Source organism: Plutella xylostella, chromosome 18, assembly GCF_932276165.1.
Source record: "Plutella xylostella chromosome 18, ilPluXylo3.1, whole genome shotgun sequence".
Lineage (NCBI taxonomy): Eukaryota > Metazoa > Arthropoda > Insecta > Lepidoptera > Plutellidae > Plutella > Plutella xylostella.
In genome coordinates this window covers 7,240,290-7,257,328 of record NC_063998.1, presented here as the reverse complement: position 1 = coordinate 7,257,328, position 17,039 = coordinate 7,240,290, and the positions used below count along the sequence as shown (strand labels likewise).

The 17,039-nt window shown below is 35.4% G+C and overlaps 3 protein-coding genes across 4 annotated transcripts; 2 read left to right on the top strand and 1 right to left on the bottom strand.

Moving 5' to 3' along the window:
• Window positions 1-481: 481 nt before the first annotated feature.
• LOC105386521 (N-alpha-acetyltransferase 20) lies at window positions 482-1,688 on the top strand. The gene is made up of 5 exons (XM_011557107.3): window positions 482-642; window positions 741-856; window positions 939-1,068; window positions 1,227-1,363; window positions 1,502-1,688. Exons 1-5 carry the CDS (start codon window positions 590-592, stop codon window positions 1,585-1,587), a joined length of 522 nt encoding a protein of 173 aa, XP_011555409.1. The 5' UTR covers window positions 482-589; the 3' UTR covers window positions 1,588-1,688.
• Window positions 1,678-4,585, bottom strand: LOC105381727 (protein crooked neck). The gene is made up of 5 exons (XM_011551522.3): window positions 4,408-4,585; window positions 4,126-4,311; window positions 3,882-3,997; window positions 3,611-3,767; window positions 1,678-3,341 (listed from the first exon to the last, which is right to left on the bottom strand). The coding sequence occupies exons 1-5, from the start codon at window positions 4,444-4,446 to the stop codon at window positions 1,731-1,733; spliced, it is 2,109 nt and encodes a 702-aa protein (XP_011549824.3). The 5' UTR covers window positions 4,447-4,585; the 3' UTR covers window positions 1,678-1,730.
• Window positions 4,586-5,740: 1,155 nt separating this feature from the next.
• Window positions 5,741-11,156, top strand: LOC105381729 (mitochondrial ribonuclease P catalytic subunit). 2 transcript variants are annotated; one of them, XR_960497.3, is made up of 9 exons: window positions 5,741-5,897; window positions 5,990-6,794; window positions 7,005-7,391; window positions 7,797-7,989; window positions 8,227-8,405; window positions 8,986-9,119; window positions 9,416-9,571; window positions 10,441-10,590; window positions 10,887-11,156. XR_960497.3 is itself a non-coding variant. In XM_038114168.2 (6 exons), exons 1-5 carry the CDS (start codon window positions 5,855-5,857, stop codon window positions 8,377-8,379), a joined length of 1,581 nt encoding a protein of 526 aa, XP_037970096.2. In that variant the 5' UTR covers window positions 5,741-5,854; the 3' UTR covers window positions 8,380-8,405; window positions 8,986-9,120. The 2 variants fall into 2 exon arrangements, 1 of the variants encoding a protein (XP_037970096.2); XM_038114168.2 differs by lacking the exons at window positions 9,416-9,571; window positions 10,441-10,590; window positions 10,887-11,156 and having other exon boundaries at window positions 8,986-9,120.
• The last annotated feature ends 5,883 nt before the right edge of the window (window positions 11,157-17,039 follow it).

Genomic DNA, 17,039 nt, shown 5'->3' with positions numbered 1-17,039 from the left:
ATCATGTATTGTATAAAATAAATAAATGGCATTTGTCCAAAGAAAAAAAAAAAAAAAAAAAGTAAAATATAAAAATTCTATATTTTTTCTAGTAATGATTGCTTTTAAACAATGAGGTGGCATTATTGTACTATTTTATTGTATTTGTCGTATTCTAAATTTGAGTAAAATATCTTGGTAATGACGTTGACGAGAGTGGAAGCATGCAAGTCAACGCTCCGAGTTTCCGCTCGCTCTGACGACCGTTGCGCAGAACTCGACTCGACTCGCACTATTTGCATATACATAAATAATGTATTCTGTGTTGCATATGTTGCACGTCTTGCACGCATCGCATAAAAATCACACACGCACGCACATTATGTTATGTTCCTTGCGCACGCATCACGCGGTGCAGTGATGACGCATGACGTCGTTTATTATTCTAAGGTATCTTGCCCTTCCTACTGAGATGAGAGATGATTTTGAAACATACTTCTACTTTTTAAAATAAAATTTAAAATATCTCTTGTTGTTTTTTGGAGGTTAGTTTTTTTTTGCAGAAGATTATTAGATTATTGTATACGAATTTGTGAACTCGATATTGAAAATGACTACAATTAGGCCATTCACTTGTGAAGATATGTTAAAATTTAACAATGTGTGAGTGTTTATCCCATTGCAGTATTTGGTTTATTCTGTAACTATGGACAGAGCTGTAACCTTTGAAAGTATAACACAAATTATCTTGTAAATTTCAGGAACTTAGATCCTTTGACTGAAACGTATGGGTTATCGTTCTACACGCAATACCTGGCTCACTGGCCAGAATACTTCCAAGTTGCGGAGTCACCAAGCGGCGAGATTATGGGATACAGTTAGTAAAAATTATCTAAGCATATTATTTTTACCCATTATGCGAATTTGTTTTTTAATATGCATATTTTTTATGATTCTAGTTATGGGAAAAGCTGAAGGTCATGGAGAGAACTGGCATGGGCATGTCACAGCACTGACTGTGAGTCCTGACTACAGGAGGCTTGGTCTAGCTGCCACTTTGATGAATATCCTCGAAGATGTGTCTGAGAAGTAAGCTATTTTGTATTCTGTATTTGCTATAGATGAAATATATACCCAATATTATGTACTTCTTAATATATAAATTCTATTGTTATCCCCCCCTTATTTTTTTATATTTATTTACCTTACATATTTCTAAATTCTTATAAGTACCAATATTTTTTCAGAAAAAATGCCTACTTTGTGGATTTGTTTGTAAGAGTTAGCAACAAAGTTGCCATCAACATGTACAAGAACCTTGGCTACATTGTCTACCGGACTGTGCTGGAATATTATTCAGGAGATCCTGATGAAGATGCTTATGGTATTAATTTTTTCTTCTTTATTCACACCCCTGTACAAAAAATACACCCAGAACAGTATTGATTCCATGCAACATTGCTAGGCCCTCTTGCAGTATGAAGTAAAGTTCAATGTTGCATTTTGTTGTATTTTGTTGCAGATATGAGGAAGGCATGTTCCAGAGATGTGAATAAGAAATCAGTCATACCACTGACACATCCAGTGAGACCAGAGGATGTCGACTGACATAACACAGCCTCTAACGCTTAGATCTCCATCCGGTCATAACCTATTACATAATATTAATTGACTTGAGTACATAAAATAAAATTATAATTTTAATAAGATTTTGTTTATTTTAATCCATACAATCAATACTAAAGTTACAATTATTTGTCACTCTCCTGGGATTGTTCACTTTCATCACTGTCTTTTTCAGCATTTTTACTGCTATCATCCTCTTTATTCAAATCATCAGTTTCAGTAGTTTCAGGTTGTTCCTTCTGCAAGCGCCATTGTTTAGCAGCAGCCAGCAGTTTGAGATTGGGCCTCACCATCTCATCTTCAGGGAAGATGTAATCAAACACCTCTTCCCATCCCTCTTCCACTCCACTTTCACTGACAATCTTCTGTCTCTTTTTAACCCTTCTAGGCATTTTAGCTAGCACCTTCTCAAGTTTGATTTCATCTCCTATTTCAGTTTCGAAGTCTTTCCAAGCCTCTAGTAGCAGTACTCTGGCCTCCTTTTCTCCAGCACTTCTTAGATTGTCGTTGGCTCGTTCATAGACGCGTCGCGCCATCTCCACATTGATGTTGTCAGCATTCTCTGCATTCAGTTCAAACTTGGCGTATGACAACCACACCTTTACATGAACAGTCCTGTCTAGCAGCCTCTCGTACAGTTGTCTCGCCTTTTCGGTCTCTCCTTGAGACACTTCAAAGTCAATGTAGCTCTTCCACAGTAACTCTGGCATATCAAGTCGTGGTTGAGCCACTGCTATCTCATATATTGACCGTGCCCTGTCAATGTCGCCAAGCAATGTTTCCAACTCGGCGAATTTGATCCAGGTTATGCAGTTCTCTGGGCCATACTCTAGAAATTTCTGATACAAAATCCTGCATCTATCAAATTCCCTCAGTTGTATTTCCAGATCAATATATCCCCTGTATAATTTGTCTCTTGGACACATACCCAATGCTAAACCAAGTGTTTTTCTTGCTTGTTTCAAATCCTTGCATCTGACTTCAAATTGGGCATACATTAGCCAAATCTTGGAAAATGTAAATATTTTATGTGGGATCAACTCCAAGCAAGTTCTGTATACTTGCCTTGTTCTTTCCAAGTCTTCGGCTTCCAGTTCTTCATACAACGCATAATTAATCCATAAATAGATGTAGCGCCGCCAGAACTGCTTGTCCTTAGAAGGAGGGACATTCGCAATCGCCCTTTCATATGTGTCTCTTATGACATCAATATTACTTTCATTTTCTACAAGTCTTATGTAGTCAAACCATGCATCATAATTTGTGGGATTCTCTATAACCTCTTGTTCATACATGTATTTTCTCTTGCTGACTATGACATCTTCAATTCCTGATCTGTCTCCATACTTTTTCTCATGAATGGTGTATGCTTTGTACAGCTCCTTGTTTCGCTCTTTAGGAATATGATCTAAGGCATATTTGTAAATTACTCTTGCACGGTCATGTTCTTTTTGATTTTCCTCAAATTTAGCAAATGCAATAAAAAGACGCTCATCTAAATCCTCATCACCAAAGAACTCTACAGCTCTTTCAAAGACTTTCCTAGCTCCATTGATGAATCCATGGTTTTCTTCGAACTTAGCATATTTAATCCAGTTTTTAACATCAGGGTGAACCATGACAAACCGTTCATAGATCTGCCTTGCTCTGTCTATTTCCTTATACCTCAGCTCAAAGTTAATGTAAGTTTGCCAAGCTTGCTCATCTGGTTGCCACTCCATCCACCTCTCAAACACCTATAACAATAGGATACAGTTTATGCAATAATCTGATAATAAAACATTGTTTCAGTAAAAAGTTATTTTAGATCATATCAAAAATAAGTGTTTGATATTACATCTTGTCTGCTTGCCTTTAACACTGTGGACTGTTAAGTTTAAGACTAGTAAACCAATTTAATTTTAAGTAAATATGGAAAGGTTAGCCCGATAGGCTTTTAGTTGTAACACTGTAAGATGAAAATGATGGTCAAGAATATAATAATATACATAACAGCACTATTTACCTGCCGAGCTCCAGCCACATTCTCCAGCATCTCTTCCATGTAAGTGTACTTGTACCAGAACTGTGACACTCTCGGGAGAATGGTCACGGCTCTATCCCACAGGTTACGAGCGTGGTTTACTTGACGGTTCCTCATTTCCATTTCAGTATACTTCAGCCTGTAAAATTAATCATAATAAGTAAATTGCATTACACAGGCAAAGTTTATGAACTGAATGATAAATTAAATTGTAAATTGGCTATATTCATGTGTACATCAATTTATAACTCACCATAGGGTAACATTTCTGTGGTCCACATCCAATGATCTCTCATAAATGGACCGTGCCCTTGGTACCTGCTTCTGAGACTCTTCCCACTGAGCATATTTGAGCCAGTTGCCAATTACCTGAAAAAAATAAAATAAACCTTCACCATGGGTCTGAGGTCTGAACACATTCATCCATGTTCATAATAATATGTGTGAAACTAAATTTAGTAAACAATAGCAGAAAATTTGGAAATAAAATTGCCTACCATGCGATTCTTTCGAATGTTGTCTTCAAATGCCTTCCGCTTGCGATGTTGATAGTCTCGGAGCTCTTCGGGATCCGAGATCTTTTGTTTCGGTGGAGGGGGCAATATTTCAAGATCTCTCTCTTTAGCTTCTCTCAGCAACTGTTCCGCTGTTATTTGAATTTCTGCTGGTGCTTTATTCTTAACCTGTGGGTTGGAAAATGTAATTTGAAGATAACATTCTTTTTAATACAGTAAATAGAGGTAAACAATCAAATGGAAAAATAACATAACCACACTTACCTTTGCCACTTTGGGCATTTTCGTTGGTTTTGCGTCCATATTACCAGTATATGTATGAAAGCTTTATAATGAAAAATGTTCTAGTATATTATTTATATTACTGAGTTATATTAAAACAGTTAAAAATCTTAAAACAAAACGAAAGCTTTTGGAAAAAAGATTTTGTTTGATGAAATCAATGAAATGATTGACAGTAAAACAGTTATTCACATGACAGGTAACAGCTCAACGCAAACGCTACTTCAGCGCAGAGCATTATGGAACTACTACTCTGTGATGAAAAAGCGTTTGAAACACCAGCGGACGCGGCTGCCAGCCGCGACTTAAGCTGCGTACACACCGGGCCGGGCCAACGAACGCCCAACGAACGCCAACGGTTATCCCAACGATGGATATTAACATACATAATACAGGGCAGATTGCAGAAACGAAGGCCAACGAAAAACGTTCGTTGGCCCGGTGTGTACGCGGCTTTAAAGGTATCTACAGTGCCACAAAATTATCTGTTCAGGGTGTCAGCTCACATACAAATTGTACATGTCTCATATTTCTTAATTCTATAAGATTTTAAGTCTGCTCGTATTTTTAATTCGCTCTTGTGGTGTTAATAAACCCATTTAATCTTTTACAATATACCTATTTAATCTTTTACAATTCATTAGTAAGTAGAGCTGCTTAAAGGTTTTCTGTAATCTGTACGCAGCTTAAGCCGCGTCCGCTAATGTGTCGGCGACTTCTTTAAGCTGCGTACAGACCGCCAACGATCGCTCGTTGGCGGTCTGTAGGCCGCTGTCGCCGGCGATCCGAAGCGTGGCGGCAACATAAAAGAAATCGAGCTATTTGAACGAACTCTGTTTGGACGGTCGCCGAAGGCCAACGAACGAACGCTCAGCTGAAGCAAGAGAGCGTAGCGTGTAGACGTCCAATTTGATAATTACTTTGATATTTATCGCCACTTAGATCATGGAGATAAACAAAGAATGGAGTAACGACGATATGTTGTCGTCGTCGTCCATAGTTAAATTGGGAATGAAAGAGAAAAGAACCGGAATCAAGTGCCAACAAACATTCGTTCGAGCAATAAATGTATTTGGACGTATTAACGAACTCCAAAGAGCGTGCGGGAGCCAACGCTAGCGATCGATAAATATCCTTCGTTGGGCGTGCGTATCTCCGGTCTGTACGCAGCTGACACAGACTAGGCCTTCAACTTCAGTCAAATCAAACATCACATTCAAACTTGATTCAAACGAGATTCAAACAGATGAGAAACTTCACAAACTTATTAACTTTTGTTGATATCGTGCAATCTCCAACACATGTTATTGGCGGAATTGACAGTGTTAGTCACACACAGTCAGAGAGCCACAAAAACAAAATTGAATTGAACTTTTGTTGAAAGTCGACTGAAATAATTTAAACTATTTAATAATAAATAAATTTAACAATGTTTTCATTAAGTCGGCTTTTATTAAGAAGAACATATTCACGTGAGTTTCCTGTAACTGCCTCGATACAGCAAAAATTACAATTATTTACATATTTTGGAGGTTAGATTTATTTAGATTCATCAATGTTTCAGACTCCTCAGTAGCTTATGGCTATGCAAAAAGACTTCCTGAACATAAAGAGAAGATACCTATTACTGAGCAAAAGGATTTTGTGTTGTCATCGCTGAAAGATCCAATTACGAGCTGGCCAGATTTTAAAACTAGTGTTCTCAGCAAACAAGGCATTATGACAGAGAAAAACTTTGATGGAGTTATTCTTAAATTAATGATTACTTCAAGAAATTATAGAGCCGCATTATCATTTGTTGAATTCATAAAAAAAACGAATGTTGAACTATCATTGGGTTCAATAAATGGCATTCTTCGATTGTATGCAACAGTTAGCCTAGAACATAAGCTTACAGATGACCAGAAAAAATTTATACTAGATATGTATGACTATTTGTATAAAAAGTATCAAGTTCTGGATTTTACCACTAGCGAGGAGCTGCTTCATGCACTCTGTGCCATCAATGAATATAAAAAATCATTTAAAGTTTTAGAGGACATTTATTTATCAAGCACTCCCAGTACTTCTACTTTCAGTACACTTATAGCCACTTTATGGAATGTTGACAAGAAAACAGAGGCTTTGCAACTAATGCAAAGAAGTTTAGAAGAGAAGAGACCACTTCAGGACAAAGTATACCATGCATGGATTGAACACATAAACAGAAAGTATAAACACAAAAAAACTAGAGTGAGACATATGGAAGAAATCTGCTCTTTCATTGTTAAGAATTTTATTACATTAACTGAAGCTTCTGCTGCAAAATTAAGAGATAATTTTGTATTGTATGGGTGGAAAGCACAAAATGCATCAATAAGAAAACATAAGTAAGTTAGTTATATCAACTGATGGTAATAATTATATGAACCCAATACAATAATATAATACCTATTATGTGTTCAATTTATTCACTATGAAGGGCAATCTTAACCATTTTAATTTTTGGTTGTGTTTTATATCACTAGTTTACTAAACCAATGCATTTAAAATATGTATATTATTGAATTTATAATTAATCATAACAATTTATTTTTCAGTGGCCAGTGTGTTTCATGCACAGAGTTTCTTGATGACCTAAAACTAACAGAGGCAGAGTTTGGTTTATTGCAGAATAATGTGAAAGACAAGCTAATAGTTGGTTCAGACTTATTCCTAAAATCAAGCCCGGATGAGTTGAAAAGATTCTTGCATTTCCTAGATAAGAATGGACCATTTGATACAGTACTGGATGCACTAAATATAGCTTTAGCAGTCGGGAAGGGAAATAATGCTGATAAAGCAAACTTCTTAGCAAAGGTTGTTAATTACTTTACAGAGAACAATACCAATATTTTACTATTAGGCAGAAAACACATGCTGAACTGGCCACGGAAGCCTATGGAATATATTGCATCTCAGGCCCCATGCTTTTATACAGATGATTTGTAAGTTTTTGTTATAAGTACCTACATTTAATTTTACTAAATAATCATTGGATAATTTGTATTTACCCTTATTATAAATAAAGTTTTTTTGGAGACTGATAGTACTGGTTTAGACCCGGTTATAGTCCAGAGCTTTCTTACAAATCAGCAGTCCAAGTTTAAACCAGAACTACCTTTAATCTTTTTTAAAAAGAGGATTGAGTATTCTTATGAAATGTTATTTTCTATGTTTTTGACCTAGCTTATGATTTAGTTTATTTTTGTAAAAAAAATATTTATTCTTGAACTAGTTTTTCCATTTTTTTTTAGTAAATAGTATAAAATAATTAAAAACAGAGGTTCATAATTCCTAATAATTCCTAATAACTATCAAAATACTAATCTGAGTTGTGTTTTGAATTCCAGGTCCCAAGATGACCCATACTTCATAACTGCAGCGATAATGAGTGGGCCTAAAACGGATATAGTGTCCAAGGACTTGCTCCGAAGTCATCATTTCCTCATGAAGGATGACCGCTTACGTCTACTGTTCCGAAGGTGGCAGTGGCAACATCAGTGGATGGTCTTCATGGGCAAAAAGAAAATGCCACATATTCAGGTAAAATATGGGAGTTTAATGAGTAAGCAATATTATACTTTAACCCTTTGCATGGCTCTTTGGAATCATATTTAAACTTTATGACATCGCACATCGGTATAATGTCCAATGAAATATGTAAACATACTCTGCCTTATAAAGGGTTAAGTACCTACTTCATCTTGATTGTTATCATACTTCATGTCCTCATGTCTACAATCCCTAACGAACCTAAGTCCCTAAGTTTCTCCTTTCCAGCCACCACTCAAGTTCACGCCATGCGCCCAGCATAACAACGGCATATGGCATCTGCCGTTTCAGAAGGAAGACCTGGATACCTTCGGCAGGGTGAACGATGGCTACCCGGCCTGGTCCACGTGGCTGTGCCTGCGACCGGATAACCCCAGTTGACCTGACAATAAATGAGTTTTATATCTGTAAGTTATTTTTGGCAGTTTTATTTTGTTCACTTGGTAAGTAGGTAGGTAGTTACTTTATACTTAGGAGATTTATATGGAAAAATACTCGAATATTGTAAGTAGGTAAATTAAAAATGTATTTCGTACTTAAAAAACTAATAAAAGTACCTATAGACTTTGGGGGTGGGAGACTTTACGTTAAATAACATTACAACAATGGATCTCAAAGCTTAGATAAAAGTAATACATAATTATTATAACAATAAGGTAGGTAAATTATATAAAAAATAAAGGTACTTATTTTGGGTAACTATTTACATTTTCGTTGTTTATATTAGCAAGAACGCAATTAAGTATACTTACCTTCCCTTCACGCACAATGTGGCACCGATATTATGTGATTGGCCCTACTATTTTGATTACGGTAATCAGGAAATATATGAGCTGTTAAATTAAGCATTTAAGGGCACATCCAGGCGTTTATTGTTGGACTCCATTGTTTTCTTTATATGTAGATTGTGCGTACAGGTTACAGCTCTCTCTCCAAGTATACAAAGTATCGCAGTTTGTGGTTAAATATACTTACATACTATTTTAGCCGTGGACAGAGAACGAAGACGTATTTTCACGTTATAAAAAAGTATCGGCGGGCGGCTGTGAGGCGATCTTAGACAATACACCATGTTGTCAATATCTAATGCGATCATTTTAATATGTGCCGTAGTTGCTGATGTGAGTAAAATTATTTAGTTTTATTCTTTAATGTGGGAAACTTATTTAACTTTCGACTACCATACTTTAAACCGTATACAGATAGAAAGTTTTTCCATACTTTGCCAAACCAGCGCTGATAAGCGCCGGGAAAAATATCCATAGTAACGTGAGCGCTTATAAGTTTCCAGCTTTCTTTCTGAATACGGGCTTACCTTATTAGTTGAATCACAGCCTATGTAATACAACTATAAATTGTAATACTTACAACGTAGAATCATAACTATCTGTAACTTACTGCTGTAATTCATTTTCAGTCTTTCATTTTCATACCAAAACAGGCAAAAATTACATATGTTAACCATAAGTTTTTGACCTGGGCCAATGCATCGGTCACGAGGTACGGCCGCAAGAGTCCCTACTACCTGAATATGGAAGGTGAAAATAAAGTGCCAATCGACGGTACGTTCATAGTAAGTATTTTTATGTGGAAACAATAAATATGTTGGGCTCACATGGCTATCCAGCGTTCAGACAGGCTACCAGCACCTACTTGAGGTACCTACATCGAGACATACCCCCTTATTCATAGAAAAGTTACAATACGTTTTAACTAATAAACTGTTTTGTCCCTCTCTGTCAAAGAACAAACTGTACTTTGTCGGAGAGGGACAAAACAGTTTATTAGTTAAAACGTTCTGTAACTTCTCTATGAATAAGGGGGTAATACTTTATTAGCACACTTACATGTATGGTGGCCTGCGCCTAAAAGTGTACAGGCGGAGTTTTTAAAATAGCGATCTCAAGCTCACATGCTGCTCAAGCACATCCACATAAACACCACTGATACACACATTACACACAACACGTCCCCGGATTTATAACAGATGTAGCTGGTCCCTTCATCATCAGGGATCGCTATTTTAAAAACTCCGCCTGTATACTTTTAGGCGAAGGCCACCGTACCTATCTATTATTTATTATTAAACATTAGTGTTTACGACATCGTTTTGTACACCTTCCTCATTTATTCTTTAAGTCTCTCCTCCACCCAAAGGTTGCCTGGAATAGATATATCGCTTTTAGCGATAAGGCCGCCTATTGCGTTATATTTACTGTATTATAAATTGTTATTTGTGTCCTGTTTAGTCAATAAAGTAGTATTCTATTCTATCTAGATTCACGACACTCGTTGTATGCACTATCATTTTAATAGCATAAATTATACTTCCTATGTTGTTATTTATTTTTTATTTATCAGGTAATAGGTATTAGTTTCAAGTTTCATAAAGCCTATAACACAACCGGTCTTTGTATAATGAAATTTCAAAAATTGTTTCAGCTAAACATGGTTGTGTACCAATTTGTAAGTAACGAATATCGTCGTAGCTTCGTTGAATTCCATTTGCCATTTTGTGAGTTTGTAAAAGATCCTTACTTTGGTGGAATATTTGGGAAGTTCGGATACAATTTGAAATGCCCTATAACTCCGGTAAGCATTCTTACTTTCTTTCGTGTACCTAGGTCATTCTCTCTATTTAAGTAACTATTGCAAAAATCTATAAATAATCAATTAAGTATCACTCAATAAATAATCATATTATTGATCATCATCATTCGTCTCAACTTTATCTCGACCGATAGGTAATGAACTCCTGTGGCTATGTGACCTTAGTCCGATTCATTTATGACTAGTCATGGTCTAAATAATTTCAAAATTTATTGAATTTACCTATTGTAAAAATATAGTTCCGATTTAATTAACTTAATATTTCTTAAACTTTACAGGGTACGTACCATTTTGTGAACATGACATTTCCTACCGAAAATTTCCCTTATGTGTGGCCTTTTGAGAAGTGCTTATTTAATATTTCCTTGGACATTAACAATGTCCCTGGGGTCTCCGGTTTCATCTTGAGTAATATTATATCAAATCCTAGAAAGAAGACGTGAAAACATTGTGACTACACTGTGCATCTATTGCACTGTGTAATACTTACCTAATAATTATCAATACCTTTATTAATTAAATAAATATGTGGAGAATAAATTATTATTCATAAGCTTGATAAATTATTAAAAGTACTTATACAGATTGTTACTTTTGTTTTTTCATCTCCACATACTTAATCCACCAAAGTATCTAAACCTTATCTGATGATGATGTGGCTGAACTCTGAACCATAGAAGGTACATTATACTTCAATGGGCTGAACTTGTATTTAGGAGCTTAATACATGGAAAACCCCACTATTTAATTCAATAAAATATAGCAGGTAAGTACCTAGATTAAAATAAATTATAATGATAACAACAATATACAGAATAAATATAGGATAAGTGATCATTGCAAACAGTATGGTTAGTGTTAGTACGTCGCTGTAATATACAGGATGGAAAAAAAGGGTAGTTTTTCGTTAATTTTTGTCTTTAGCTCTACGAATTTAAAAATTTGCCATAAACATTTTGCTTATCCATCGAAACTTTTGTGGCTACGTTTTTCACTACCTACTTACATATGTTTTTCTTTCCAAAGTCGTAGAATACAAGTTGCTTAGAATGACGAACTGAGTTAACTCCTTTCAGCTTATACCTAATACTACTATTGCTTTAGGTACCCTGTATATTTTATACTAATTTAGTAAACAATAGTAGTATACCTAGGTATCTAGGTAATACATTTTCGTTGTTTATAGGTATATGTACTTCGTTTCATGCACAATGCGGCACTGCTATTATGTGATTAGACCTACTATTTTGATTACGGTAGGTAATCAGAAAATATATGAGCTGTTAAATTAAGCATTTTTGGGCACATCCAGGCGTTTATAGTCAGCCTCCATTGGATTTTTATACTTTGTGTGCATACCTACATCTTCCTCTAAGTACCTATAGAGAGAGTGTCATAGTGCTTTTATGGTTAAATTAATATTTTAGCCGTGGACAGGAGACGACGTTATATATAAAATTATCGGAGCCCGACTGTGAGGCGTAAAACGATACATTATGTCAATATCTAACCTGATAATTTTAATATGCGCCGTAGTGGCTCATGTGAGTAAAGTTATTTAAAGGAATTTAATTTGGGAATGTTATAATATTTTGGACTATCAATACTTTACCTTATCAGTTGAATCATCTAACATCACACCCTATGTGATTTATGATATAACATTGTTTTGATAAAAAACACATCGGTGTTTTATAACATGTATCTTACCGCTGTAATTCATTTCAGTGTTTCATTCTCATACCGGAACAGGCAAAAATTACATATTTTAACCATAAGTTTTTCGCCTGGGCCAATGCATCGGTCACCAGGTTCGGCCGCAAGAGTCCCTACTACCTGAATATTCAAGGTGAAAATATAGTGCCAATCGACAGTACGTACATAGTAAGTATTATACACGGACACAATAAAGTATGTCATAACCGGTCATTAAATTGTACTTAGGTATATTAAAAAACCCGTTAAAAAATCAAAATTTGTTTCAGTTTCATATGATTGTATACCAATTTGTAAGTAACGAATATCGTCGTAGCTTCGTTGAATTCCATATGCCATTTTGCGAGTTTATAAAAGATCCTTACTTTGGTGGAATATTTGGGAAGTTCGGATACAATTTGACATGCCCTATAATTCCGGTAAGCACTGTTACTGTCTTTCGTGTACCTATGGTCATTCTCTCATTGTTTATTTAAGTAGTGATTGCACAAATCTATGCGAGTCACCTCTGACTACACCTTCGGGTATGTCAATCTGTAATAGATATGTATTATCAGTCGCCTCTACTTTATCTCGACAATTAATTTCCACAAGGTCCTACTGCCTTAGTCGGATACATTTACATTTTACATATGTCATAGGTACTTACAAAATGTATTGAATCGTGCGATTGAATTAGGTAACTTCATATTTCTTAAACTTTACAGGGTCCGTACCATTTTATGAACTTGACGTTTCCTACCGAAGATTTCCCCCATGTGTGGCCTTTTGAGAAGTGCTTATTTAATATTACAATGACGATTAACAATGTTCTTGGAGGCTCCGGTTTCTTCTCTAGTAAAATTATATCAAATCGTAGAAAGAAGACGTAAAAACATTGTGACTAGACTACACTGTGCATCTATTGCAACCATAATAATTATCAACAGAACTAGTGGTCGAAGTGGTCGCCATGGCCGAAATCGGTCGAACCAATCAATCAATAATTATCAATAGGTACCTACTTATGTAAAAAATATCTTAATGTTTATGTGCGTATGTAGGTACGGTGGCCTGTGCCTAAAAGTATACAGGTGGAGTTTTTAAAATGGCGATCCCTGATGATCAAGGGACTAGCTACATCCTTACTAATATTATAAATGCGAAAGTAACTGTGTCTGTCTGTCTGTCTGTCTGTCTGTTACTCTTTCACGCAAAAACTACTGAACGGATTTGAATGAAATTTGGTATACATATGGTCTAGACCCTGAGAAAGAACATAGGCTACTTTTTATCCCGAAATTCCCACGGGAAAATCTTTTTAAGGCGAAGCGAAGCTCGCGGGCACAGCTAGTCTGTTATAAATCCGGGGACGTGTTGTGTGTGATGTGTGTAGCAGTGGTGTTTATGTGGATGTGCTTGAGCAGCATGTAAGCTTGAGATCGCTATTTTAAAAACTCTGCCTGTATACTTTTAGGCGCAGGCCACCATACATACATGTACACACGGCAACGTTAAATGGTTGGCAGGGCACACTAACGTAGGTAGTGTATGTGTGTGTCGGCGACGTCGACGTAATTATTTAGTTCTGGGCAACCCACACACGGATATTGTAAGCATGTAGTTGTGCCAGTGACAATGATTCATTGTTTTTATGATATGAAGCAAAATTTTGCAAGGCATTGTAATAAATTGAATGGCTCAGTTGGTATGATACAAGACTAACAATATTCGGTATGGTGGTTCAAATCCCACTGAACTTACAATATTCCTTTTTTGTTTTTTTTTATAGATTTAATTTATTTTTAATATGGTTAATAATATTATTGTAGTATATACGAATAAAAGCAACACAGAAAGTAAATGAAACAAGTTATTAAGTGTTAAAATTACCAAATTTATTGCCGTAACATAAACATTAAGGATGTTACGTTTTTGTTGTTTTTCGTTTTAAAACATAGTTTTAGTTTATATTAATAAGTTTATATTAATAGCAGTTTTAAATCATAATAAACATCAGAAAAGGATGGACTGGCTGTTTTACTAAAGTAAATAGGCAAGTCATTAGTTATATGAATCAACATGTTAATTAGCTAGAAATAAGATAACTTATTCCAACCTCAGTAACAATAACATCATTAACACATTGACTTACCCATAATTGTAAATAATAATAAGTATTTAACAAAATAACTAAAATCTTATACAAATGGAAAAAATAAAAATTACTGACCTAACCCCAATAACTATAATTTTCACCACTTTTTCGCCATAATATCTTACGTCCATCCTTGTCTGACTTAAAGGACTTTTCATCACTAAATATCACCACATTGTTGCACCAATCAAAGTTTAAAATAGTCAGTCGCAAAACGCACTCTGTTTCGACGATACTGATCGGTTAGAGCAATTTTCTTCGTCAGCCTCCGACACCGCAACCCAGCAGCACGCAAGTGAACCCGTACGGTTTGTAGGGATAGATTATGTGTTGTGGCCGTAGAACGGGTGCTGCAGAACGGATCAGCGCTATGTGCAGCTACGATTTCTCGATGGCGTGGTGATGCATCCGTATAGACGACTACTGTCTACATGTCCCGAATCTGCATATCGGTGAACCCATAATTGAACAGTTCTCCTCTGCAAACAAAAAAAAACAAATACTTAGCTTATACAAATACAAATATTCTAACAGTCAAATAAAATATTTGCAATTCTATGTTACTTACCGTTAAACGTCTTGCGATTTCACTAATTGTAATGTTTTGTTCATATAAATACGATTATCTCCGCCTTTTTTAACATGGTTAAGTGACTTTCCATAGTGACTGCGAAGAGTAATTAATTAAATTGACAAATCACAAAGTGAATCACTTTGCAGACGCAGAGGTGAATTGTCACTAAAACTAAAAACAAATTTCGTTTATTCATATTGTATGAGGGTAGAATGGTTTTAATTCTCAAATGAAGAACGAATCATATATTTTTGGCGAAGAGAAATAGTCGACAGCTATGCAGCTTGTAGTCATTTGTCAGTTTCAAATACATATATTAATTTTATACTCAACAGCGTTTAAATGAACGCAAAATTTGAATTAAGTTAAATAAAAATAACCATCCGTGGACTCGAACTCACGACCTATGTTTCATTAGTCTAACATTCTACCAATGAGCTACGAAGTGTATAGACACAGGTAGTGAAATTTTGCTTCACATCAATTTTATAACTATTTCACTAACACTACCGGTTGATATTTTTATGTCACAGCTGGTATACGGGCGTTTGCCTACGCGCAAACTCGTTTGTGCTGTTGTGTGTGTGTGTGGTTTGATACTGGTGTGTAAACTGATTTCTGCGTTTATGCACACATATACAACGTTAGTGTGCACACTTACACTACGTTAGTGTGCCCTGCCAACCATTTGACGTTGCCGTGTGTACTGTAATCTACATCAACGTAGTGTTCTTTTCTCTATGATCTACATAAATTATTTGAACATCTATAAAATATATTTTTTTATCAAATGTAGACTTTAATCGCTTATTATTTACTAGAATAGTCATCCGACCCGGCTTTGCACGGATGCAATGCTGATATTAAATACACGACAGAAAATCATTAAATATAATTATACATAAGTACAAGAAGTGTTTAGAAAGCGATTTGGAGTTTGATTCTCTTTTATAGCCAAACCAGGAATATAAAAACCCTGTATTAAGGGCGCTACATTCGCTTTGAGGACTGCAACACTAAGTATAGTCATACCAATGTGAATTGGCCATGCTAAAATTTATAAGTGTCATTTTTTTATTATTTATTTTGAAAAGAGTGTCAGTAGCTCAGTGAGAGGATATAATACAATATATTATATCCTATGGGTTCTTTGGAACTTAAGTAACATGTGTACTAACAGTCTTACGGTGTGAAGGAAAACATCGTGAGAAAACCCACATTTAGAGTACATTTGTGTAGGTATTTACCTTGTTGTGTAGGTACTCATTAACGGCAATTTGAAAATAGAGAAATTGTCCTGAAGGCATATTTCCTGAATGGTTTTAGGCATTCAAAAGACAAGAGTTAGTGGCTTAATATTTTCCATCCTCACAGGAATTCGAGATAAACTACACATATAGCCTCGTAAAGGTTTGCATGCAGAACTATGTAATAAGAAAGTTAAACCCATTGCCTGGATAAAATATGTGTGGGTGTAATCAGTCAAAATCAGAACCTAAATATTCAACCGATTCATATAATAATATGTTATGGTCAGATTGTGCCATTTTTTTTTATTTTAATTTGTGTTTCTTCGGCGTATGAAATACAGAGGACGTCTTTCCTTTTCTGCATATTGTTTTCGGAAGAGCTAGATATACTTACCTTAAAAACATTAAGTAGTTGATAAAAACTACAGTAACAGCTTACAAATTTGCCAAATTCATTTGCTCTGACTATACTATTTACCTACCAGTCATTTTGAAAATAGTATCAGTTATGTTATCAAGTGGAAATAAGTCCAATCCCTCGGAATTTTTCTCAGACAAATACTTGTGTATGTGGTAAATTAGTTTCCTTTCACGGCTATGGATAGCTTTCGGCATTTGGAAACACAAAAAACTCACAAAAACTATAATAAATTCTACGCATTGACAGCACCACAGTTTGACAGCAATAGACAAATGACATTTAGAGTCAATGATACCAGTGCAAGAATAAAGTTCTATTGCTTTTCCGCAATAT